This window comes from Schistocerca piceifrons, chromosome 2 (assembly GCF_021461385.2).
Source record: "Schistocerca piceifrons isolate TAMUIC-IGC-003096 chromosome 2, iqSchPice1.1, whole genome shotgun sequence".
Classification (NCBI taxonomy): domain Eukaryota; kingdom Metazoa; phylum Arthropoda; class Insecta; order Orthoptera; family Acrididae; genus Schistocerca; species Schistocerca piceifrons.
Genome location: NC_060139.1, coordinates 574,310,951 through 574,338,457, shown reverse-complemented (window position 1 = coordinate 574,338,457; position 27,507 = coordinate 574,310,951). Strand labels below are relative to the sequence as shown.

At 39.6% G+C, this 27,507-nt stretch overlaps 1 protein-coding gene across 2 annotated transcripts in view; it reads right to left on the bottom strand.

The window, feature by feature from the left end:
* The window catches only part of LOC124777430 (protein lin-54 homolog), a 283,077-nt gene that overhangs the window by 102,099 nt on the left and 153,471 nt on the right, over positions 1-27,507 (bottom strand). For both annotated transcript variants that reach the window (XM_047252830.1, XM_047252831.1), the window contains exon 7: positions 8,272-8,466. In XM_047252830.1, coding sequence (XP_047108786.1) covers positions 8,272-8,466 — 195 coding nt within the window. The remainder of the gene's footprint in view (positions 1-8,271; positions 8,467-27,507) is intronic.

The window sequence follows — 27,507 nt, the reverse complement described above, 5'->3', positions numbered from 1 at the left end:
ACAGCCTTCACTTAATGACTGAGAGCAGTAGTGTTTGTGTAGATTTGTCTGTGCTAACAGACAAGCTACACTTTGTGAAGTAACTGCAGAAATCAATATGGGATGTATAACAAATGTACAATTACGACAGTGCGGTGAAATTTGGTGTTAAACGGCTACGGTAGCAGACTACCAATGCGAGTGCCTTTGCTATCACCACATCACCTGCAGCGCCTCTCCTGGGCTCAGGACTGTATTGGTTGGACCCTAGATGACTGGAAAACCGTTACCTGGTCAGATGAGTCCCGATTTCAGGTGGTAAGAGCTTATGGTAGGGTTTGAGTGTGGTGCAGGTTCCATAAAGCCATGGACCCGAGTTTTCAACAAGGCACTGTGCAAGCTGGTGGCTGCTCCGTAATTGTGGGGAGTGTGTTTACATGGAGTCTACTAGGTCCTCTGGTCCAACTGAATGAATCACTGTGCTGAAATGGTTATATTCAGCTACTTGGAGATCATTTGCAACCATTCATGGACTTCATGTTCTCAAATAACAATGTGCCATGTCACCAGGCCACAACTGTTTGCGACTGGTTTCAAGAACATGCTGGAAATGTGAGTGAATGATTTGGCCACCCTCACTGGCCAACATTAATTCCACTGAATATTTATGGGACATAATCTAGCTGTCAGCTTGCACACAAAATCATGCACCAGCAATGCTTTTGCAATTATAGATGGCTGTAGAGGCAGCATGGCTCAATATTTCTGCAGGGGACTTCCAATGACTTGCAGACTCCATGCCACGACAAGTTGCTGCACTATGCTGGGCATAATGAGATCCAACACAATATTACGGGGTATCCCATGACTTTTGCCACCTCAGTATATTATTGCACTATCTACAGTTACTCCTTTAAGGATAGCCAGTTTCACGATAAGCTCTACAATAGACTGCTTCGCTTTCAGTTTCGTGCCATCACATTCCATCAGTTCTCATTACCCAGTTACACCAACATGATTCTACATGCAATCCCGTAAGACTGGACACCTAGCTGAATGTCATGCACAGTGAATGACTCCCAAGGAGTTCGCCTTTGATCTTGATGGTGTAAACTTTTATGACCACTGTGGCATACAATTTTTCATTCAGTGTTCATGGTGCACATTAATGGTTTGTTCTGAACATTTCTTGAATGCTGAAGATGTCAGTTTGGTGAAGTGTACCACATATATCCCATAGAAGGTTGATTTCTGCACCTCATGGACACTCACTTCTGTCACCTTCCTGATACATATGGTGAGTTATTAGCAGCTAACATTTTGCCTGTCACAACTGTTAACACAACACTATCAAATAAGCCTTAATAAAGATTGAACTTGTGATTCACATTCAAGGGGTTCCTTCTAAGATTGTTTCTTGTCAAGAGGTCGAGTATGTTATCACAACCATTTACACTTCTTGTGGGCCCCTGAGCTAACTGCACCATATGACCTTTGGACAAAGCATTTTGTATAATTTCAGCTGAAGTCTTACACATATCACAGACAAACATGTATTTTCACAAACATATTGAGGGTAAATTTAAGTAACCACCAGATGCCAGGTAAGAGCTTCTTTCTGGTGAGCAATGAGGTGCCAACAGCATGGTTGCACCATTAATGTATACTTAGAACAAGAGCCAAAAGGAACTGGTTACACCCAATGAAACACAAAATAAACCATGATTTCAATCTACATCCTACACTAACAGTGAAACTAAAAGCAGGGGCAAACTTATTGCTGCAATTTCAGTGGAATTTCTATTCATTTAGATGTTTATAGCCACTTTCTCAGAAGAGGACACATTCATTTTGAAAATGTTCAGAGAAAGAAAGCATATGCAATCCAACACTCAAAGTTTTTTTCGTCCCCCCCCCCCCCCCCTTCCTAGTTCAAAATGTTAAATCATTCTAATGCTCGGATTACAAGCAAGCATTTTGCTGAGTATTATATCAGACTTGTGTCTACATTAGCAAGCCATAACTTAATGATTTTTATAATTGAAACTAATTTTATTACATTATGCATGGGGACAATTTAAAAAAAAAAAAATTTTTTTTTGCTCAGTACATTTCAGAAGGATAGAAATAGAATAGGTTGGGTGACTGTAGAGGGTAAGTGAGGGAGACTGAAAGACTGAGTAGCGTGATTGGTAAGAAAAAAGAAAGAAAATAGGACAAACATAGCAAGTGATGTGAGGGGCCAGGCTAGCATGCCAAAGGCAAATTGTGGCAGAGGGCGAGTTGCATGGGAGGTGGGTGAGAGGTGAAGGGTGAGAGGCATGGGGGAGGAGGAGGAGAAGAGAGGAGGAGGGGGGGAGAAGAACAAGATGCACAGGGTAAGACAGGTAGGAGACTTTGGAGAGTGGCCACAAGAGTGAAAAGTGCAGGCAAGTGAAGTGATGGTAGAGCTGCAGTAAGAGGGGAGTCACACAGTTGTTCATATAGAGCAAGGTATTGAAAATCCTCTTTTACACTCACAAATGTCTAGACAACTTGTTTTAGGTGTTTGTTAATCAGCTGACTAATAAAAACATCTGATTGGTAATCACATGTTGGCTTATCTCGTCCACTTAAGTTCATAATTTGTTTTCGTTTTAATCTAGCTGAACGTAATATATTTGATTTCCATTACAAACATTCAACCTCCTTCCTATACTCAGCTGTTTATTCTTTTAATGATTATATACATATTCTGGCTTACACGTTTTGTTCTGTTGCTGTCAACAATAAAGTTATATTTTATTACAGATCTTTTTTCTCAAGAGGAACCGGATGCCCAGGCTCTTCTTGTAAGCCTGAGTATAAATAATCTATGCTGTTTAATATGTGCTATGTCAAAGAGGAAATTCAAGGGTCAATGGAGTTCCCACAAGAAGTGAAGACAACTTAAGCCACCTCAGAAAGAGCTTCACTTAATCGAAGCAAATTTGATACAACCATGATAAGCAGGTTCCCCAAATGATGTCTGCTGCCAAAAATTGTGGCTCAAAATACATTTATTTCATCAATAATCCTAACTTGAAGACTAAAACTTTTCTTAGGAAGGTTTATAAAATCTTTCTAATTCGTCTCACTAATCCAACATCTCTTGATTTTTATACCACACACAGATTACTGTGATACAGGTATGACAGTGATCACCAGACCATGCTTTGCAAACCTGGGTTTACTATACATATTCATATACAGTGGAGATCAGTCTTTCACAAAAATATTCGAAGATCCAGTTTATTATATTTAGGAGGGAAGATAAGTACAGGGAAAGTGTTAGCCATTCTCTAAATATGCTAAATACGCTAAACAGCTGATTTCCAAAACAATATGTAAACCAGCATTTAACATACATCATAAAACTCACTAAAGGTGGCATGGCCAGAACTAAAGAGTTCTAGCACTGTCTGGTGGCAGGTGCAGGGACTAGAACACTAGATGGCAGTCTGATGAGACTACCAGGTGCAGTGTCGGGAGGTGGGATGTGGGGCGGAACTGGGAGTGGCAATGGAGAGGAGCAGGAATGGGGAAAGTACGGGTGGGGGCATTCGCGGAGGGCATCGCACAGTGAGGGTGAGGGACTGTGGAAAGAAAGGAGGTGATAGGACGGGGGGGGGGGGGGTGGGGGGGGGGGGGGTAATATTTGGATGGTGGATGTGAGCTAATAGGTTACCATAGATCGGGGCTGGGAAAAACTGCTATCATATCCCTGTGGAAGTCCCCAGGTGCAAAAAATTCTCACTCCACCCACTCAGGACTTCCTATTCCAGTCCAGGCTTGTCTTACTCCATCAAGCCCAGGCCACCTGTGAAAGCAACCTTGTCATACCTGCTCTGCTTCAACTGTTGCACAGCTTTTTATAGTAGTGTGACTACCTACTAGCTATCCACCAAGATGAATGCCCACCACTAAACTGTGGCAAAGGGCACAGTACACCACCCTGTGGCACAACAGACATTTGAACATAACGTGCTTGATTTCAATGGATGCTTCACTACCCAGGTCATCTAGATCCTCCCCTCCACCACTAACTTTTCCAAATTGTGCATGAACCATGGACCTTGCCGTTGGTGGGGAGGCTTGTGTGCCTCAGCGATACAGATAGCCGTACCGTAGGTGCAACCACAACGGAGGGTATCTGTTGAGAGGCCAGACAAACGTGTGGTTCCTGAACAGGGGCAGCAGCCTTTTCAGTAGTTGCAAGGGCAACAGTCTGGATGATTGACTGATCTGGCCTTGCTGTGCTGGTACTGCGAACGGCTGAAAGCAAGGGGAAACTACAGCTGTAATTTTTCCCGAGGGCATGCAGCTTTACTGTATGATTAAATGATGATGGCGTCCTCTTGGGTAAAATATTCCGGAGGTAAAATAGTCCCCCATTCGGATCTCCGGGCGGGGACTACTCAAGAGGATGTCGTTATCAGGAGAAAGAAAACTGGCGTACTACGGATCGGAGCGTGGAATGTCAGATCCCTTAATCGGGCAGGTAGGTTAGAAAATTTAAAAAGGGAAATGGATAGGTTGAAGTTAGATATAGTGGGAATTAGTGAAGTTCGGTGGCAGGAGGAACAAGACTTTTGGTCAGGTGACTACAGGGTTATAAACACAAAATCAAATATGGGTAATGCAGGAGTAGGTTTAATAATGAATAGGAAAATAGGAATGCGGGTAAGCTACTACAAACAGCATAGTGAACGCATTATTGTGGCCAAGATAGATACGAAGCCCACACCTACGACAGTAGTACAAGTTTATATGCCAACTAGCTCTGCAGATGACGAAGAAATTGAAGAAATGTATGATGAAATAAAAGAAATTATTCAGATTGTGAAGGGAGACGAAAATTTAATAGTCATGGGTGACTGGAATTCGGTAGTAGGAAAAGGGAGAGAAGGAAACATAGTAGGTGAATATGGATTGGGGGTAAGAAATGAAAGAGGAAGCTGTCTGGTGGAATTTTGCACAGAGCACAACATAATCATAGCTAACACTTGGTTTAAGAATCATGAAAGAAGGTTGTATACATGGAAGAACCCTGGAGATACTAAAAGGTATCAGATAGATTATATAATGGTAAGACAGAGATTTAGGAACCAGGTTTTAAATTGTAAGACATTTCCAGGGGCAGATGTGGACTCTGACCACAATCTATTGGTTATGAACTGTAGATTAAAACTGAAGAAACTGCAAAAAGGTGGGAATTTAAGGAGATGGGACCTGGATAAACTGAAAGAACCAGAGGTTGTACAGAGTTTCAGGGAGAGCATAAGGGAACAATTGACAGGAATGGGGGAAAGAAATACAGTAGAAGAAGAATGGGTAGCTTTGAGGGATGAAGTAGCGAAGGCAGCAGAGGATCAAGCAGGTAAAAAGACGAGGGCTAGTAGAAATCCTTGGGTAACAGAAGAAATATTGAATTTAATTGATGAAAGGAGAAAATATAAAAATGCAGTAAATGAAGCAGGCAAAAACGAATACAAACGTCTAAAAAATGATATTGACAGAAAGTGCAAAATGGCTAAGCAGGGATGGCTAGAGGACAAATGTAAGGATGTAGAGGCCTATCTCACTAGGGGTAAGATAGATACTGCCTACAGGAAAATTAAAGAGACCTTTGGAGAGAGGAGAACCACTTGTATGAATATCAAGAGCTCAGATGGAAACCCAGTTCTAAGCAAAGAAGAGAAAGCAGAAAGGTGGAAGGAGTATATAGAGGGTCTATACAAGGGCGATGTACTTGAGGACAATATTATGGAATTGGAAGAGGATGTAGATGAAGATGAAATGGGAGATATATGATACTGCGTGAAGAGTTTGACAGAGCACTGAAAGACCTGAGTCGAAACAAGGCCCCTGGAGTAGACAACATTCCATTGGAACTACTGACGGCCTTGGGAGAGCCAGTCCTGACAAAACTCTACCATCTGGTGAGCAAGATGTATGAAACAAGCGAAATACCCTCAGACTTCAAGAAGAATATAATAATTCCAATCCCAAAGAAAGCAGGTGTTGACAGATGTGAAAATTACCAAACTATCAGTTTAATAAGTCACAGCTGCAAAATACTAAAACGAATTCTTTACAGACGAATGGAAAAACTAGTAGAAGCCGACCTCGGGGAAGATCAGTTTGGATTCCGTAGAAACACTGGAACACGTGAGGCAATACTGACCTTACGACTTATCTTAGAAGAAAGATTAAGGAAAGGCAAACCTACGTTTCTAGCATTTGTAGACTTAGAGAAAGCTTTTGACAATGTTGACTGGAATACTCTCTTTCAAATTCTAAAGGTGGCAGGGGTAAAATACAGGGAGCGAAATGCTATTTACAATTTGTACAGAAACCAGATGGCAGTTATAAGAGTCGAGGGGCATGAAAGGGAAGCAGTGGTTGCGAAGGGAGTGAGACAGGGTTGTAGCTTCTCCCCGATGTTATTCAATCTGTATATTGAGCAAGCAGTAAAGGAAACAAAAGAAAAATTCGGAGTAGGTATTAAAATTCATGGAGAAGAAATAAAAACTTTGAGGTTCGCCGATGACATTGTAATTCTGTCAGAGACAGCAAAGGACTTGGAAGACCAGTTGAATGGAATGGACAGTGTCTTGAAAGGAGGATATAAGATGAACATCAACAAAAGCAAAACAAGGATAATGGAAGGTAGTCTAATTAAGTCGGGTGATGCTGAGGGAATTAGATTAGGAAATGAAACACTTAAAGTAGTAAAGGAGTTTTGCTATTTGGGGAGTAAAATAACTGATGATGGTCGAAGTAGAGAGGATATAAAATGTAGACTGGCAATGGCAAGGAAATCGTTTCTGAAGAAGAGAAATTTGTTAACATCAAGTATAGATTTAAGTGTCAGGAAGTCGTTTCTGAAAGTATTTGTATGGAGTGTAGCCATGTATGGAAGTGAAACATGGACGATAAATAGTTTGGACAAGAAGAGAATAGAAGCTTTCGAAATGTGGTGCTACAGAAGAATGCTGAAGATTAGATGGGTAGATCTCATAACTGATGAAGTATTGAATAGAATTGGGGAGAAGAGAAGTTTGTGGCACAACTTGACCAGAAGAAGGGATCGGTTGGTAGGACATGTTCTGAGGCATCAAGGGATCACCAATTTAGTATTGGAGGGCAGCGTGGAGGGTAAAAATCGTAGAGGGAGACCAAGAGATGAATACACTAAGCAGATTCAGAAGGATGTAGGTTACAGTAGGTACTGGGACATGAAAAAGCTTGCACAGGATAGAGTAGCATGGAGGGCTGCATCAAACCAGTCTCAAGACTGAAGATCACAACAACAACAACAGGAATTATCCTTACAACACATTCTCCGCTCTTGATATTATCTTGGCCTCAATCTACTGTCCCCACATCCACCATCTAACAGTTTCGTCCCCTCTGTCCTATCACCACCTCCCTCCTTTCCACAGGCCCTCAGCCTCACTGTGTGCTGTCCTCCAACAATGCACCCTCATCCTTTCGTCTTGCCTGCTCCTCTACATTTTTGCTTCCTGTTCGCCCCCCCCCCCCCCCCCTAACACAGACAACCCACTTCCTGCTGCTGCAACTGGCATTCTCATCAAGCCGTCGTCTTATTCCTGCCCACTCCACCACACATAACTCTTCTCTCCCTCCACACACCACTATACAGCACTCTCCTCTCCCACCCACACACCGCTATACAGCACTCTCCTCTCCCACCCACACACCACCAGACAGCAATCTTCTCTCTCCACATCATATCCTGCTGTCCCTCCCAACCCTACCTCACTTCAGATTGCTATTTATGTGACAGTCTCAATGTGGTCGGAGCTGCTGGTGGTACCTGTCATGTGTATGTGATGTGCTTGTTTGTGTGAATGTGTGTGTGTGTGTGTGTGTGTGTGTGTGTGTGTGTGTGTGTGTTTCCCTTGCTGAAGAAAGTGCTGACCAAAATCTTTAATGTGTAACAGTCTTTTCATTGTGCCTGTCTGCAACTCAATAGGTCATCTTTATGGTGAGTAGCAGTCTATCGTTTTCCTAATTTTGTTGTTATTTCAACCTCGAGTTTACTTTGCTTGTGACTAAGTTCTGTTCACCTAGAGCTATGTCCATTAGTAACATACTCCAAATGAAAATTCATCCTTACTGCACAAATACTACGTAAGGATGTGGCTCTCAGATATTCAGTGAGTAAGGAAAGAGGATTACGGATGTTCATGTCACATTTATCCAAAAATAAGAAAGCAAGAAGACAGAGAAACATCAACAACTTACATTTTTAACTTGCTCCACATAGTGTGCTGGCAGCATCACGTAGCTGTTACCACCAGATGGAAGAATAGCTGCTCCTGTAACTGTTGAAGCTTGAAGCGTTGCTACATTCTGAGCTCCTCGAAGCTGTGACACTGGAGTAGCTGCAGGAATGAGGATCCTCTGTGCAGGTTGACCAGAGGCAGGTTTTGGAACAACCTTTTCCATGTGAAAAATAAAAACATTATGCCTGTTTAAATAATACTTGGCAAAATTTAGAGTATGAATATATTACAGTTTTTAGAGAGCAGGTTATAATAGACCCACACCCAGCGATTATCAATATTTGATTAGTAATAGTTTCATTCCTTTGCACCTGCCAATCATCCATCAATCGATATCAGCTTATAATTCATGTCATAAGAGAGTTATCTAGAGAATATCCTCCATTACGCAATAAATAAAATACTGAAATAGTTAAAAGCATGTTTTTGACCTTCATATTACTTTCTTATATAATCACCATTTAGATTTACAAATTTATCACATTTCTGAACGAGCTGATACATTCGCTCAGAAAAAGTTTTGCTGTCACAGCCTGTGATAGCACTTTGAAGTTCCCCAATACTATCAAAATTTCAGGAGGCAATCTAGTTGCTCATGTTTGATGAGGTGGAAATCACTTGGTTCCAAGTCTTTGCTGTAGGTGGATGTCCTGTTTGTACTGACATAATAGTTATTGTCTTTTCCATGGAGTGTGCAGTTAGGTGCTGATGTGAAGTCACATGACAGTTTGGCGAACAAACCCGAGCATAATTTGAGCTACAACACTGTTCAAAAGACGCGACCGAGTATACTTTGGGCCATGATTTTATTGATGTGCAAGCCACCTACCACTTGAATACTGGACTCATTTCATGTGAGAACTATGTATGGATGTGTCACTACCTGTTTCTTAACAGGTGCTTCCTTCTGGTGTTCACTTCTAGAATTAGTTCAAAAGGAATGTTGGCGTATGTTACAGCTGTTGTCGCTAATGGGTGAGCCAGTGCGTGTTCACACTGTCAATTTCATCTGCGTAATTGTTAGGCTTTGGCGTTTTCTGTAATTCTGCTTTAAATATGTCACGTATGTTGAGCGAGCAAGAAATTGTGGAAGCTCAAGAGGCAGAATTCTTTGATTCTGGATAGGAGAGAAAAATATCTGAGTGGTAACAGTTTGAAGATGATTCATATGTGGGAAAACTGCAGTCTGCTACAATTTTTTATGGCTAATATTGTTACTACAGACACTGCTGCTGTAATTACAGTTTAGTTCTGTTTTATTTGTCTTGATCTCACCCTTGTTTTACAGATGGATCTCACAATGAATCAATATTCAACATGGGTTTCTAAGATCTGTTTGGAGAAGACGGAACAATTTAGCTGAAAAGAAACAAACTACTACCACTATGTTTGCTCTTTGCTTGCCAGAATACTGCAAGACCTTTCCATGATTATACTTCCTGTCACCACTATTTAAAATTTGTAATCTACCAAAAAATTAAGTAATTATGAAAAATAAACACAGAATCTTGGTCTTTTTTACTATGTATTACCGTTTCAGATGTATCAAACATATATGTGCCAGCAACACTTTATATAATCGCAAAAATGGTTGGTTGCCTATGGCCACAATTCTTCTAAGTGACTGGGCTTTGGTGTATCAAAGAGAGTGTGCTACTCATGTGTGCGAGTTGGTATGACACTACATTACTGACTGCTGTTTTGTCTTTAAGAAACCCATGTTATTTCACTGGTCATTTCCTGCATCTTAATGCAGATAAGCAGTCTCAGTACACAGTTCCAGAATGCAAGCACAGAACTTGTGGTACCCTATTTGTTTAGTCAGTCATGAGAAGTACATGTGGAAAGTACGGAAAGTTGTCCAACAGTTGATATATTGTGAACTATGATAAAACAATGATACAAATTGAACGAGTTCATCTGTGTAGTCAATATAGAAAGTAGTGAGCACTTCATTATGTACTATGGTCTTTCCTCTATTGAGGAACTTTAAGTGACTTCCAATTCCACACAACAGTTGGTAGTATGAAAAGGGTTGTATTTGATAACTGAGGGTATTTCTCCCAGTATGTCCTCTGTCTGTTGTTGTCTGAACAAATTCAGTAACAAAATAAATTTGCTTAGAGATGGAAGTCCAGGTGCCAAAAGGATACTACTAAAGGAATCACTTTTATTGTTTCAGAATGATGGAAGGAATTTTCAGCACAATACCAATACATGTAATATACTCTTAGGTTTGAAGGAATAGACATTTCTTAAATTATACACAAACATTTTAGCACTAGGAATGTCTGTGATCAAGACCTGGAGACATCATCATCATCATCATCATCATCATCAAACAAAACAAAACAAAACAAAACAAAACCAAAACAACAAAAAATTCAAGCATTCAGGGTACTGTCAACAGATGTTCAATGACCTTCATTTCTTCTGGTCAAAAGTGATGTGTAACACCTTTTCTGCTGACAAAATTGTGTTTTATGAATTTGATCAAGACTGGAAATGTAATACCTATCATATACAATGATTTTCTCCAATAATATTCATTCGAGAGATGTTGGCAAACAGGGAATTTGCATAATACAATTACCGTTATTTATAGAGCTACAAGTGGACACATTACTAGTCACACCTGAAGATGGAAGAACCAGAGACTGATATGCTGAAGAACAGTTTCCTAAACTGATCTAAAGAATATTGGAAAAGTGATTAAAGACAAAAATAGGTGACCTTGCCAAATTGCAAAAATTCCTATGGAGATTTCTAGTCCCATGAGTTATCTTCACTAGCGATAAATAAAAGAAATAATCTGTGAACACAGTTTTGATTCTGAGAAAGAGCTATGTCACAGCATGAAGCATTTCTGGAGAAAATCTAGCAACACACTCCGACCTTAATTGTGCATAGGCCATTCCATGCCAAGTCGTTCAGTTTCGGAATAAGTTCCTGCATGACCATCACAGATTTTGCTGCAATGCTGTGTGAAAATTTTTACTCCATAGCACAGCTATCAACAGTGCACCCATGAGTTTTTGGCAATATTGAAACGCAATATCTCCGGCAATATTTTCTTTAAAGAAATAAAACTATGCCATCTTGAACAACTTTTTATGCTCTCTAAAGTGAAATAATTGAAAGGAGGAGGAGGAGGAGAAGAAGAAGAAGAAGAAGAAGAAGAAGATTTCCTGAATGACTTGCCGAAAAAACACACACTGACGAGAAGAAAAGTAAAGTTTAGCTTTTTATATCTCTGGAAGTAGTGCATAATAACTTACAAGAAAAAGGTCTTACAATATGAAAATTAATTAACCTACTGATTTCCAATAGTTCACAAACTGAAGTCAAAGTTGACAATTTTTCTAAAAGTGGGAGAAATGGTTATTTCTGACCCACTTTTAAAAAACAAGAGTCTGCTGCAAATTCTTATAAACTATTTTCTTTAGCAAGACTAAGTTCTAAACCATCTAAACCTTTATTTTATTTTGCAATGCATGCATTTAAGGTGCTAAAAACAACTATATTCAACATGTAACTGACATTCGGATTTAGGTTATGACATGTTCAATATGCCTGCCATCATTGGTGGTGATGTGGTGCAGACGAATAGTGAAATTCTGCGTGACTCGCTGATGTGTCTGAACATCGATGTTGTCGATGACCTCCTGAGTGGCTGTTTTCAGCTCAGCAATGGTTTCGGGGTTATTGCTTTACACCTTATCTTTAATATAGCCCCACAAAAAGAAGTCGCATGTGTTCTGACCCGGAGAATATGGCAGCCAATAAAGGCCAATGCCAATGGCCTCTGGGTACCCCAGAGCCAGAATGTGGTCCCCAAAGTGCTGCTCCAGGACATCAAAGACTCTCGTACTTCAATGGAGTTGAGCTCCATCTCGCATGAAGCGCATCTTGTCAAAATTAGGGTCATTTTGGATAATGAGGGTGAAATCATCTTCCAAAACTTTCAAGTAATGTTCGGTAGTGAATCTGCCATCAACAAAAATGGCACCAATTATTATATGAATGGACATTGCACACCACAGTCACCCGTTGAGGGTGAAGAGACTTCTCAATCATGAAATGCGGATTCTCTGTCCCCCAAATGCATCAATTTTGCTTACAAACAAACCCATCCAAATGAATATGGGCTTCATTGCTAAACCAAACCATACAGCACATACTAATTCCCATCATTCCCTGTGACCAGCTTTGCAGTCTGAACGTCCTAATGCAAACCGTTCAGAAGTTATAACTATTTTACTTCATATATTTCAATACTTGTCATCTTGTAATAACTTACAAATACAAGGTCTTATAAAATAAAATTCCATTCCAATAGGTTACAAATTGAGGAGAAAAATGACAGTTTTTCTAAAATTGCCAGAATGGCTATTTTTTCAGACTTTAAAAAAAAAAAAAAGCTTCTCCAAACTCTTTCAACTCATTTTCATTTGAAAGATCACGTTCTAGCTACCTGGTTTTGCAAAGAGAGCATATGAGGTCCTAAAATGGAACAACAAGGTGGAGGTGCAACAAAAATGGGCCCATATTCCACTGCCAATCAAATTAAATCTGACATCTTTTGTAACGTCCTAAAATTATTTAGTTCTCTATGTGGACAACAATATCAAAAGTACTGATGGCTAGAAAATGAGCACGAGTCAGAAAAACTGTACAGAAGAAGTTTCTTCTTCTTCTCCTCCTCCTCCTCCTCCTATCTCCCCCCCCCCCCCCCCCCCCACCCCTCTCATCTCTCATTTTAGACATCTCTACAGCATTCAGTTTAAAAAATTCTTTTTATAAAAAAATAAAATGGAATAAGGAAGCCAATAAAAAGAATAGTTTTCTCTTTTTTTGTGGCTCTAAAATTCGAAGTAATCACATTTGGAAAGTGTGATTTTTTAGTCCTATGTTACCAAAATTTCTTCCTAAACACTCCCATTGGTGACATCATCTGGCTGGTAGTATAGTTTTCCTCATTGCATTCCACAGAAAATTAATGAAACAGGTAAGAAATTCAAGTAGCCTGAAGTACACATGAGCTTAGGATCCTAAAAGAGACCTCTTCTGGCTCTGGCACATCTACAAACATATGGGAATCTGCAGTAAAGAAAGTCATCCATGGCTGTTGTTGCACAGCTATCAGGCATGGCCTCTAAGGCAATGGGGATGCTGATTTTCTCACTTTAAAAGAAATCAGCAGTGGTTAAATGGCCATGGACCATACAAACATATTTATACAATTTTTCACGTGTGCATTTATGTTCCACATTAATCACGAACTCTGCTAACACAAAGTACACTATGCCTTAAACCAGAAATAAACTAGCACATCAACAACATCACACAAAGTTTCAAGCACTGGCTTTAAATGATGGCTCTAGGGATATACTGCAACGTATCGCTCACACAGGGATCATGCAGATAAGATTAGAATAATTACTGCACGCACAGAGGCATTCAAACAATCATTCTTCCCATGCTCCACATGTGAATGGAACAGGAAGAAACACTAATAACTGGTACAGTAGGACGTACCCTCTGTCATGCCCCTCATGCACAGTATAGATGTACATGTAGAAATAAAAAGACTTACTAATAATTATCTACAACATGAATCCATTCCAAAAAATGTCCGGAAGACTGCTGAGAATTTCATCAAAACTGACAATGTGGAACTTCTGTAAAACCTGAAGGCTACTTATATGAAGTGTGCTGCAATTGTTACACAACAACTTTGCTACCATCATTTCCACGACCTTGGTAATGCACAGTTAAATTGTGAAGTTTATAAGCAGTTTGATTCTGTAGTTACAGCAGACAAATAGACTGAAATATATCACAATGAGTAGTGACAAGACACCCCTTTCTTGAAGTTTTTCAAGTTATTCAGACTTTATCTGACTTCCTAGTCATCAATACTTTTGATATTGCTTTCCCCAGAGAGTATTAAACAACTGTACAACATAATCAAGACATCAAATTTACTTCGAGTACCAGTGGAATAAGGGCCCCATTTTCAAAGCACCCCCACCTGGTCGTTCTTTAGGGCCTTATACACTGAAGCGCCAAAGAAACTGGTAGAGGTATGAGTATTCAAATACAGACGTATGTACGGATTACTCCTGCTACATTGGCAAGTTATCACAATTTGAGTGAGTTTGAACGTGGTGCAATAGTCTGCACACGAGCGATGGGACACAGCATCTACGAAGTAGTGATCAAGTGGGGATTTTCACATACGACCATTTCACAAGTGTAGCATCAATATCAGGAATCCGGTAAGACATCAAATCTCTGACATCCCTGAAGCTGGAAAAAAATCCTGCTAGAACTGGATCAACGATGACTGAAGAGAATTGTTCAGTGTTACAGAAGTGCAACCCTTCCACAAACTGCTGCAGATTTCAATGCTGGGCCATCAACAAGTGTCAGCATATGAACCATTCAATGAAACATCATCGATATGGGCTTTCGGAGCCAAAGGCCCACTCATGTACCCTTCTGACTGCATGACACAAAGCTTTACACCTCGGCTTGGCCCATCAACACTGACACTGCACTATTGATCACTGGAAACATGTTGCCTGGTCGGACGAGTCTCATTTCAAATTGTATCAAGCAGATGGACATGTATGGGTATGGAGACAACTTCATGAATCCATGAACCCTGGATGTCAGCAGGGGACTGTTCAAGCTGGGAGGATCTATAATGGTGCGGGGCATGTGTGGCTGAAGTGATTTGTGACCCCTGATATGTCTAGTAACAACTCTGACAGGTGGCATGTATGTATGCATCCTGTCTGATCACCTGCATCCATTCATGTCCACTTAGCATTCTGATGAACTTGGGCAATTCCAGCAGGACAATATGACACCCAATATGTCCAGAGATGCTACAGAGTGGCTCCAGGAACACTCTTCTGAGTTTAAACACTTCCACTGACCACTGAACTCCCCAAACATGAACATTATTGAGCATATCTGGGATGCATTGCAACATGCTGTTCGAAAGAGATCTCCACCCCCTCGTACTCTTATGGATTTATGGACAGCACTGCACGATTCATGGTGTCAATTCCCTCCAGCACTACTTCATACATTAGTCGAGTCCATACTAAATCATGTTGCAGCACTTCTGCATGCCCGCAGGTGTCCTGCACAATATTAGGCAGGTGTATCAGTTTCTTTGGCTCTTCAGTGTGTACACACATTGCAAAACCATAGTTTTTAGGTGGTTTAGAACATGTTCTTTGTAATGAAAATGGTTTATAGAGAGTTTGTAGAAGACTCTTTCTACAACTTTTGAGAAATCTTTTTCTATTATTTATTTTGACAAAGTTCTAAAAGCTGTAAAGACGATAAAGTTTTGTTTCTTTCAAAAAAAATATTACCGGAGATGACATGTTGCGAAGTTGCCAAAAAGCACACTGTTGATAGCTGCACTGTGGAGTCAAACAAATGACTATCTCTGAAAGGATTCAGTTACTAATGATCAACATACTTTACCAGTGTGCATTAGGAACATGTGAGATTGTTCATATAAAATTTCATTAAAATCCGTGATAGTCATGTGGAAACTTTTACTCCACTTGTTGCTGTATGACTCACATTACTATTACAACTAAGAGAAACACAAAACATCACTACTCAAAATTTTAAATTGTGTCATTTTGAATGTCAATGGTTCACAAAGAATTGCCTCCCACAAAACTGAACAAAAGCCTGCCATTTTCTTCATGTTTGTTTGCTTGTATGTGGAATTGTATGCTGTCACTTTCAAGAACTCTGGGAAAATTACTACCCTCTAATTTACTGCTACTGTACCTGCACTGAATAATTGCAATGTGAAACATTTGCCAGCATTAGGCTCAATTTTACATTAAACTATAAGGTGATAAATGATAATACCGCGCAGTTACTGAAGTGCAGCTACTCCAGTGTGGGTTGCAAGTATCGTATGGTAGTGAAACATGGTAGGTATTCTACTGCATTAAAACAAAACCAATTTACGCTGAAAAGAAATTTGTTCAAATTTTGGCCAACAGTTACAGATCTGGCACTGTGCGGCATCTTTTCAACGTCTCCAATGCTCATAATGAACAAATTGTGTAAGCGGCAGTTAATAATAAAATCAACATTATGCATTTCTCACTTGTCTGACCTGTTCCTGATACATCACCAACGGAAACGTTGCTATTAAGTCTTTCTTTAAAGCTCTGGATAAAGAAAGTAGCAAAAACCTTTCAGGGCTGGATTGCTGACAATTGACCGCTGCCATTGGTCAGTTGAATATCACATGGAATAAAGCAGCTATTTTGGACCCAAGTAGTACACACATGCAAATGGGAGAATTGATGTAATTAGTGGTTATTGTAGTATGTAGGGGTGTGGGAAACATACAGACTCATTTTATACTAAATGAAGAACCTAACAAAACTTGTCAGTTTTTTTGCAATGAAGAATGCTACGGTGTTTGCATTAAATTGCAGTGTTGTGCATTTAACTGCGATTCGATAGCAGAGCTCGGTAGTAGGTTTTTGCAAATTCCACAAGGCGAATGGAATGAGGGTTTAGGCAAAATCTTGATGCATCAAATATGAAGGAAAGATAATTTCCATACGAGTCTACCAGAATAAATGAAACGAAAAAATGTTTCTCTTTGTGGATTATACAACAATAACCTCATATACAACATTATTTGGGTGACGGGCCATATTATTTTTTGTAGTGAAACTGACAGAACGCTGAATTTGTAACATTAAGCTTGTAAGATAAGATCGGTCCTCAATCTCATCACCATTTCTTCTTTTCTCCCTACAAGTAATGTTTACATACGAACTAATCTTCCATTGGCATATTTCAAAAAATTTTAATTCAGTACCATTTTCAAGATAAAAACAGGAGATGTCATGATTTTTGCACTGACACTTATATTTTAGGTGTCCATCTCTTCACTGCAAGTTTGTATCTTCCTTCTGAAATTCTGGAATAAGTACTGTTCTAACCATATATTTCATAAAAATTAAACATTCCATAAAATCAAGGATAGAACATTCAGGAACCATATTATATTACATCTGACATTGATCACAAAACATTGACCTTATTAACAGATAAAAGATAGCTATTACGGTAAGTGATTGTGGAGCAGAAAATCAATCATAATTGCTCAACAGTGGAAAGGCCTCATTTCACGCTGTTAACGCAGGTACGAGCATATGGAATAAGTTCACTGATATGTGAGTGGCTAGAAGACTTCTTAAATAATAGAACCCAGTATGTTGTCCTCAACAAGTGTTCATTAGAGACAAGGGTATCATCAGGAGTGCCCTAGGGAATGTGATAGGACTGCTGTTGTTATCTATATACATAAATGATTTGGCAGATTGGGTGAGCAGCAATCTGTGGTTGTTTGCTCAATCTGTGGTTGTTTGCTGACAATGCTGTGGTGTATGGTAAGACGAATGGCAGCTAGTCCTAAATGTAGAAAAATTTAACTTAATGCAGATGAGTAGGAAGAGCAAACCTGTAATGTTTGGATACAGTAATACTAGTGTCCTGCTCGCACTGTATAGTCATTTAAATATCTGGGCATAACGTTGCAAAGCGATATGAGGTGGAACGAGTAAATAAAAGCACTGGAAAGCTGCCAAAACACAATGTGAGTAAGGATCATGAAGATAATATACGAGAAATTAGGGCTCATACGGAGATGTACAGACAGTCATTTTTCTCTCGCTTTTTTGTGAGTGGAAAAGCAGGTGAAATGACAAATACACTATTTGATCAAAAGTATCCGGACACCAGGCTGAAAATGATTTACAAGTTCTTGGCACCCTCCATCGGTAATGCTGGAATTCAATACGGTGTTGGCCCACCCTTAGCCTTGACGACAGATTCCACTCTCGCAGGCATATGTTCATTCAGGTGCTGGAGGGTTTTTTGGGGAATGGCAGCCCATTCTTCACGGAGTGCTGCACTGAGGAGAGGTATCGATGTCGGTCGGTGACGCATGGCATGAAGTCAGCATTCCAAACACTCCAAAAGTGTTGTATATGATTCTGTGCAGGTCAGTCCATTACAGGGATGTTCTTGTCATGTAACCACTCTGCCACAGGCCATGCATTATGAAAAGGTGCTTCATAGTGTCAAAAGACACAATTGCCATCCCCGAATTGCTCTTCAACAGTGGGAAGCAAGAAGGTGCTTAAAACATCATTGTAGGCATGTGCTGTGACAGTGCCACGCGAAACAACATGGTGTGCAAGGTCCCCTCCATGAAAAATATGACCACACCATAACACCACCGTCTCCGAATTTTATTGTTGGCACTACACATGCTGACAGATGACATTCATCGGGCATTCGCCATAGCCACACCCTGCCATCGCACTGCCACATTGTGTACTTTGATTCATCACTCCACACAATGTTTTTCCACTGTTAAATCGTCCAATGTTTAAGCTCCTTACACGAAGCGAGGCATCGTTTGGAATTTACTGGCATGATGTGTGGTTTATGAGCAGCTGCTCGACCATGAAATCCAAATTTGCTCACCTCCCACCTAACTGTCATAGTACTTGCAGTGGATCCTGATGCAGTTTGGAATTCTTGTGTGATGGTCTGGATAGATGTCTGGCGGTTACACATTACGACCCCCTTCAACTGTCGATGGTCTCCGTCAGTCAACAGACGAGGTCGGCCTGTACGCTTTTGCGCTGTACGTGTCCCTTCACATTTCCACTTCACTATCACATCAGAAACAGCGGACCCAGGGATGTTTAGGAGTGTGGAAATCTCATGTACAGATGTATGACACAAGTGACACCCAATCACCTGACCAAGTTCGAAGTCTGTGAGTTCCGCGGAGCACCCCATTCTGCTCTCTCACAATGTATAAAGACTACTGAGGTTGCTGACAAGGAGTACCTGGCAGTAGATGGCAGCACAATGCACCTAATAGGAAAAACATATGTTTTTGGGGGGTATCCGGATACTTTTGGTCACATAGTGTAGTTGTAGAGGGTACCCTCCGCCACGCACCGTATGGTGGCTTGCGGAGTATCTATGTAGATGTAGATGGCATTTGGGAACACAAAATACCTGTGGTACACTGTAGAGAGATTTTATTGAAGAACTTGCTCCCCTTCTAGCAATAGTTTATTGTAGATCACTAGAACAATGAAGAGTATCTATTAACTGGGAAACACTCATGTCATTTCCATTATCAATAAGGGTTGTCAACAACAAACACAACATTGATCAACAACACACAAATGTAGGTTCTGATGTCCATCTGTTGTACAATTATGAAACAGTTTTACACTCACACATTATGACCCTATTGGAGACCCAAGATCTCATCTATAAAACCCTACATGGATTCCATACAGATCTTCCAAAAAAACTTTGCTGCTTTCTTCATGCCTGAGAATCAGAGAGCCACAGGCAAAGGTACCGACCGGATTTGTTAACACATTCAGGACTTCCATGCAGATAAAACTCAAGATGGCATACTAAAAGGAACAATATGAACAATATAAACAAATGTAAAAATAATTTCAAGAAGATTTCTCAGTTCCGGTACCACAGTCACTATTTTGCCGAGGAGCAATTCCATTTTCCACCCTAGTCATTATAAAATCACTGTTATTTACACTATGATCAGCTGGTTTTGACTGTTAGCCACTTTCAAATGTATATTACAGTAGAAACATTATTTTGAAGCATTGATGAATACAAAATAGTGTTTGCACTCACGTTGACTCTGAAGGTAAACAAATGTGATGTGTTGTGCACAAATAGGCAAATAATTCCACTACTGTTCAATTACATCATTAACAACAAGTCACTGGAAGCAGTAACCACAGTAAAATTCCTAGCAGCAACCATCTGGAGCACAACCTAAGATAGAATGACTGCATAACACTAATCACAAGAAATGCATATGCTAAGCTGATCGTTTGGGAGGATTTAATGAAGTGGAATTCATCCACAAAAGAAGTGGCTTACAAAACACTTCTTAAACTCAACGAGTATTGCTCGTCAGCCTGTGATCCTTACGAAGTTGGTCAGATGGAAGACACAGAAGATACAAGAAAGAGTTACGCATTTCATCATGGGATGGTTTAGTTGGCACAAGAATGTTATGAAGGTGTTAAAAAATTTCATTGGTAGACACTACAATAGAGGCACTGCACTTCGTGAAGACATTATTGTTGAAAATCAGCGTATCGACAGTCCAAGAAGAGTTGGGTAACATGTTACGTCCCTCCCTCATATGTCGCACTACTAAATGTTAAAAATAAGAAAATCAGAGAAATGAGATGTTTACAAACACAAAAATAAAAACAGGAACAAAGGAAAAGACAATGGTGCCAGAAGTACCATTTGCCACACACCCTAAGCTGACTTGCAAAGAAAGGAGGTAGGTATTGGTTCTATTATATCTGCTGCCACATTAAGCATGAAGCTACAACAAAAATTACATTCTTACAACAGAAGGAAAATATATATTGCTACTCACCATAAAGTTGACACATTCAGTTGCAGACAGGCACCACTAACAGACACGTACACATTAGTGTTCTGGTCTGAGTTGCTAGAGATGGTAGTGTGTGTGTGTGTGTGTGTGTGTGTGTGTGTGTGTGGGGTGCGCTTGCTTGTGGGAATGAATGCGTATGTATTTCTTTTTCTTTTTCTGACAAAGACTGTGGTCAACAGCTAATGTGTAAGTGTCTTAATTGTGCCTGTCTGCAACTTAACGTGTCACCTTTATGGTAAGTAGTAGTAGTATACCTTTTCCTTAATAACTGATATTCCAACCTGGAGTTCACATTGTTTGATTTTGTTCTTACAACATACTTTGTTTACATGTCATGTCGATGATGCTACTTTTGTTGAAAAACATCAAATGCCATTTTAGAACAAAACATTTATTCAAAACCACAAAAGTATGACAATACTGAAAATATGTCCAAAACATCAAAGCACAATAAACACCACTACTGAACTGAAGCAAAGTAGGGTTTTTTTTTTTTTTAATATATAAAGACAAGTGACTACCTTCAAAGATTAAGTGTGTGTGTGTGTGTGTGTGTGTGTGTGTGTGTGTGTGTAAGAACATAGAAAAAACACTTATACTCTCACACTTTCCCACAATTGCTTATATATATCGTGAGGTAGACACTATATCAACAAGGTTCTTCATCATCGGTAACCTCGGTAATGGTACCTGTTTTGCCATAATGTCTGCTGCCTGTTTATTGGCTGGTGTGTACTTCACTCTAACCACCTCCTCTTTAACTAGTTGATGAATGTAATGATACCTAGCCTCTGTGTCTTTTGATTTTTCATAAAATCCAGATCCATTAATAAATGTGATAGATCCTATTTTGCAGATAGATAACGAAAGTGCTAAGGACCCATCAACAGCTGAAATTCCTTTCAGAAGTTGTTCTAACTACACAATGATTTGTAAGTTTCACTCGAAGCCACATATTCTGCCTCCACTGGAGAAAGAGCAATGCACTTCTGCTACTTATTTTTCCACAGAACATGCCCTCCATGAAACTTGAGTAGGCTGCCACTTGTTGATTGTCTCATGCTTCATTTCCCACCACAGTCAGCATCACTATAAGCTTCAATATTATGCTCTTCATTCTTCTCAAACTTAATGCCATCTGTAACTGTTGATTTAAAATATCTGAATATTCATGTGATCAATGTAAAATTTGCCTGTGCTGGTGAATACTGAACTCTTGATAAGAAAAAAAAAAATCTGGTCTCATGCCTTGTGTCAAATGCATCGAACTTCCAACCTTTATGCGATAGAGTTCAGTATTATTAAAAGGAGATGTTACTCCCAGTATCAATCCTAGTCTAACAATATCAATTTTGCATCCATCATTGCATAATTCTCTACAATTATCTTCACAAATGCCAACGGATTTATCTGAATACAGTCATCAAATTTCTTGATTTGTAAGGACAAGAAGTAATCATCCTTTTCTACAGTGATCTGAAAATGTTTACACAACTGCTCAATAAACTCAGTAATTGCATCATTAGGGCTCCTAGCCAATCCATCATCAACATAAAACAACAGTACCAAGTTTTCGCCATAAAACGTACATGGATCTGAACAGTTCTCCCATAAATTATATTCAGTAAGAAATATAACAACATTTACCAGCATTTTGAGGCTTGCTTTAAGCCATATAAACTCTTCAGTAATTTACACACACATCCTGTACCATCCATAAAAGCCCTCTGGTTGATATATGTATACCTCCTCCTCCAAAATACCACCAAGAAATGTTGTTCTTACATGAAATTGCCTTGTACATCAGTCGTGTTTTGTTGTAACACTCAACAGGGCTCTCATCGCCTCAACTCTTGCAACAGTGCTAAATGTGTCAACTTAATATATTCCAAAACATTGAGTATATTCAAGGTCGACCTTATATTTCACCACTTCATTATTTGTAGCAAACATCTATCAATTTTCAACTTTTTTTAAAATTAAACAACTCTCATGTTTTATTCTTTCCAGAACATTTATTTCTACCTCCATTGCTTCCTTCCATTCCTCAGAGTTTTCTGACTGCACTGCTTCTTCATAGTTCCTTGCTGTCTCACAAAGAGTCATCATTCCTGGTTGATGGGCTGAATCTCCACACCAAGATGGTGGTGTCTCCAAATTTCACCATTCACATAAATTATGGCTTCACATGTCTTCATATTTTCTTGCTTCCAAGTTGCTCTCAACTTGTCTCTCAGTCTTGAAAAAATAGTTGATAACCCTTTCATCACATGACGACACATCTTGGTTCATACATCCCACTGACTCTCCTATTCAAAATAAACATTTTCAATTTCATTTTATGTAACCTTTTCATTCTCATCTACATCTGATATATCAACAACCTTTTTGGTCTCTTGAGTAAGTGGTTCCTGTAATTGTTTGCATTCGAATTTTACATCCCTACATACACGCATGCATATTTCAGGAAAATAATTGAGGTATCCACAGTCACCATAACCAACCACATATCCTTTTGAAGATTTAGCATCAAACTTCTTGCATTTGTTTGTAGGAATCCAAGCACAGCATTCTGATCCACACATCACCAAATCATCATCAAAAGGACCTCCTTTCTTCAAAAATATTTCAATTGGAGTTTTACCTTTAAATTTTGTGGGATCAATTTGATTCAAAGTGCGTGTTGCAGCCAGAATAGCCTCACCCCACAATGCTTTTGGTAGATTTTCAGCACAGCAAGGCCAAAAACGTGCCATCACACAAAGGATTTTATTTTTCCGCTACCAATTCCATTCTGCTGAGGAATATATCTTGCAGTAATTGAATGTTTCAGTCCAGTTGTGTCAGTGAAGTTACATACATCTTTACTATGGAACTCCTTGCCAAGGGCTGTATTTAATTCTTTTGAAGTAATATCAGCTTGAGTCTTTATCATTTTAATGGACAGTGGTAATTTTCCTTCAATTTCATCATTGTGCCTGAAAAGGTACATTATTCTAAAACTGGAAAAATCAACCTCAAAAACAATGAAGTATCGATGACTTTACAAATCATTTTCTTCCACTGGTCCACAAACATCAGCATAAACTAATTATCCAGGTTTAGTGGGCTTTTGTGCTCTTTCACCAAACACCAGCTGATGTTGTTTACCATCGACACACCTCTCACGAAAGCTACTATCAATCATTGTCTCTATGCTACTATCCTTCAAAAACTGATGTACGCAACATTTACTTTGATGAACCATTTTTTCATGCCATCTCTGTATCATCATCACTTTCAGCAACACCACACGACCTCTCTTGATGAACAACCTTCACAGCTCAGATTATTTGATTTATTAATTCTTGGACAGCTTGCTTAACATAAAATAAGTTATAGGATACATCAGGGAAAACCAATCATCTTCAAAATATCATTATGTCTGTTTATGCTCAACTGAATACCTGTACATCTATCAGCCCATACCAAATGCTTTAAGTTGTACACCATTCTTGGCATTATCCATCTACCTTGAGTTTCAAATGGTTCATATGTAGTGTACCACCCCTGCCAATGTACCAACGACCACAATCACAGCTCAGTGTTCTTCCAGTCCATATGTGGCATAACAGCAAACCAGTGGTTAACAGTATTGGTTAAAAACAGTTTTGGTTGCAATTTAGTGTTTTTATTTTTCAACGACACATTTCGCCTTATTTAGGCACCTTCAGGTTATCTTTTCTAAGCGGACGCGAGAGGCACCAAGATCTGCATAACGCGTTCCCGTTCACAGGAGCAGGAACTGTATTCACAGGGCTCCAACGTGTCATTGAAAAATAAAAAAAACTAAATTGCAACCAAGACTGTTTTTAACCAATACAGTTCAGTGTACTTACATCCCCAGAAAAATTTCTGTGTCTGTGTGATGACAATTTCTTGAATCTCCCACTGATATTATACTAGCTGACAACACTGCACAGTCTTCTCTTTTGTATGTCCTATTACAATCGTTTGATCAATGGCTCTTTTTCTTACACTTAAAACAAACCAGCCCTGTTTTACAATGTTCTAGTAAGAGACCTCCTCCATCACATAAAAATGACATTCTATCTCCTTTCCTTTTTATAAGAAGCTTCTGATGAAGTTAGTTTGTGCCTTTGTTGCTGTTTGTTAATCTTAATTTTCAACATCAATGTTGTAGCAACACTTCTGTCCTCACAATGTGTTGTTCTCAGTTCATAATTTAAATGCTGTTTACGTAACTTACGCCACATCATCTTTTCAGTAGGAAAATGTAATCAAACTCTTTAGGTAAAGTTTACAAAAATTGTGCACAAAGATCACCATTGCTGATTGGCTTGTCCAACAATGAAAGCTGAGTTTTTAAACAATAGAAAATCCAGAATGGAATAATGACAATATTATGAAAAGGATAGACTGCCACTCATCATATAGCGGAGATGTAGAGTCGCAGACAGGCACAACAGAAAGACTGACAAGAAAGCTTTCAGCCAAAATGCTTTCTTCTGAATTAGACAACATGCACCCCCCCCCCCCCCCCTCAACACACACACACACACACACACACACACACACACACACACAAAATAACGTGAATGTCACTTGCGCACACATGACCACTGTCTCTGGCTGCTGGCATCTCCACTATACGGTGAGTAGCAATCTATCCTTTTCATAATACTGTCTAAGTGTATCAATCTGTTGCTACCCACACAATGTTATGAAATTTGTGTCTTAGCAGATCAATGTTTTCAGATCAGTGGACATCATAAATTTTACTTAGCTTCTTCCAAATCTCTTTAGCAGTCTTGCATTCCAAGGTTGGTGTCAAGCAATAGAATTAGCCGTTTCCTTTCTACTGCATTAGCCTTAGTTCATTTAGCAAGTTCAATTTCGTAAATCTGTCCACTTTTTTCCGGCCTGCTCGCATCAGCATTTACGAAGTCAAAGATTTCATCTAAAATAATTCCAATTATGATCTCCACACCCCACAATTTTCTTCACAAGTGAGGTTTTTTAATTTGCTGTCTTCCATTGGCCATTGTCTTGTCTTCTGCATTTCTATTAATGCCAAATTATCATCGAAGTCTGCTACAAATGTCGCACTTCATGAAAACTTTACCAGTTGCGCACTTTTGCTGCCGTGTTGACAAAACATCAAATGCTAGTACAGCATTTCTGAAAATACATTAAAACCACCAAAGCACAGTAAAAACCACTACTGAACTGAAGCAAAGAAGTTTTTCATAAAGACAAGTGACAACCTTCAAATGTCAATACTGCATGTGTTTAAGTAAGAACATTGAAAAAACACCAATACTTTCATGATTTCAATGCAAAATATTTTCATTACAAACTTTATTGGGTACGACAGGCAACTGTGCTAAGTGTGCTCCACATGCACTAAGATGGAACTGTATTCACAGAGTGGAATTAAAATGCTGTAGCATCGCTATCTAATTTTAAGTACAACTTGTAGGAATTTTTAGGAAAGTTGCCACGGAGCATTGTATTAGCTGCTGGTGGCTGCTAAGCATAGTGTAGCAACACTAGGTTATGTCCACATGTACACCAAAGGATTGCAAGATGAGCAAGCCATGCTTGGCAAAACCTGAACCACGTAACATTAATAGCTGGAGCGGGCAGCACAGTGTCACCACACCAGGCCAAGTACCATGTTATAAGATATGTAAGCGGGTGCCAGGTAATGGTGCAACAAATGCACCCTAGAGCCATATCAATAACTTTGAATTTTGAGGCAGATTAATTCACAGTCCAGCAGCAGCACCACCACGACATCAGGACTGCACTATACAATGAGATGACTAGGTGGCACCAGCTGCAGCAATTGGTTCGAGACCGGGCTGGGGCAGCCTCTTCACAGATTAAGTCCAACCTCTGGGTCCGATGTTGCTGATGCATACGTCTCTTTGCAGAGGCAGAAGCCAGCCATCCACTGGCCGTTGCTCACCTGGTGCACCAGGGTGGGGCGTGTCTGCATCACGTTAACAATGACGAGATGTGTAACTGAAATATAATAAAGTATTACTCTCGATCATCAGTCTGTCACTGGGCCCTACTGGTCAGTCACTCCACAGCTTACCCTACAGAGCGGTGCCAACAGGCAGTGCCCCTATGCCCCTACAGAATGGTATCAGGAGAGTTGACGTACCCGCCAGCAGACAGTAGAGGGTGTATCATGCCCCATAATGTGACGTCCGAACTGTTCTATAACCATCATAGTTGGATGAAGAAGATGACTTGACATTTCAGGGGTTAAGCTAGGCAGGTCAGTGGTTTTTGCCAGCGGTTCAAACTGTACTTTTACGTGACAGGCAAACAGACTGTTTTGAGGGCGTGGGAATATAACTCCTAGTTTTCACGTTGTTGATATAACTAATATGGGTGTCATGAGTAAGGGCTGTGTCTCGTTGTGTAGTAGTATATAAGCCATGAAGTGTGATTAACGATTCAGGAGGAGACGCTAAGTTTAGTCATTGTTTTGGTGTACAATAATAAACATGAGCTGCCACTCGTGCAACAGTAGGTAAGTCACAGTAAAAAGTAATATGGTGGTATTATGGTTAAGTATTTTTGTAATTTGATTTTGTTTTGTGCAGAGCAAGGATTATTTCTCCGTATTTT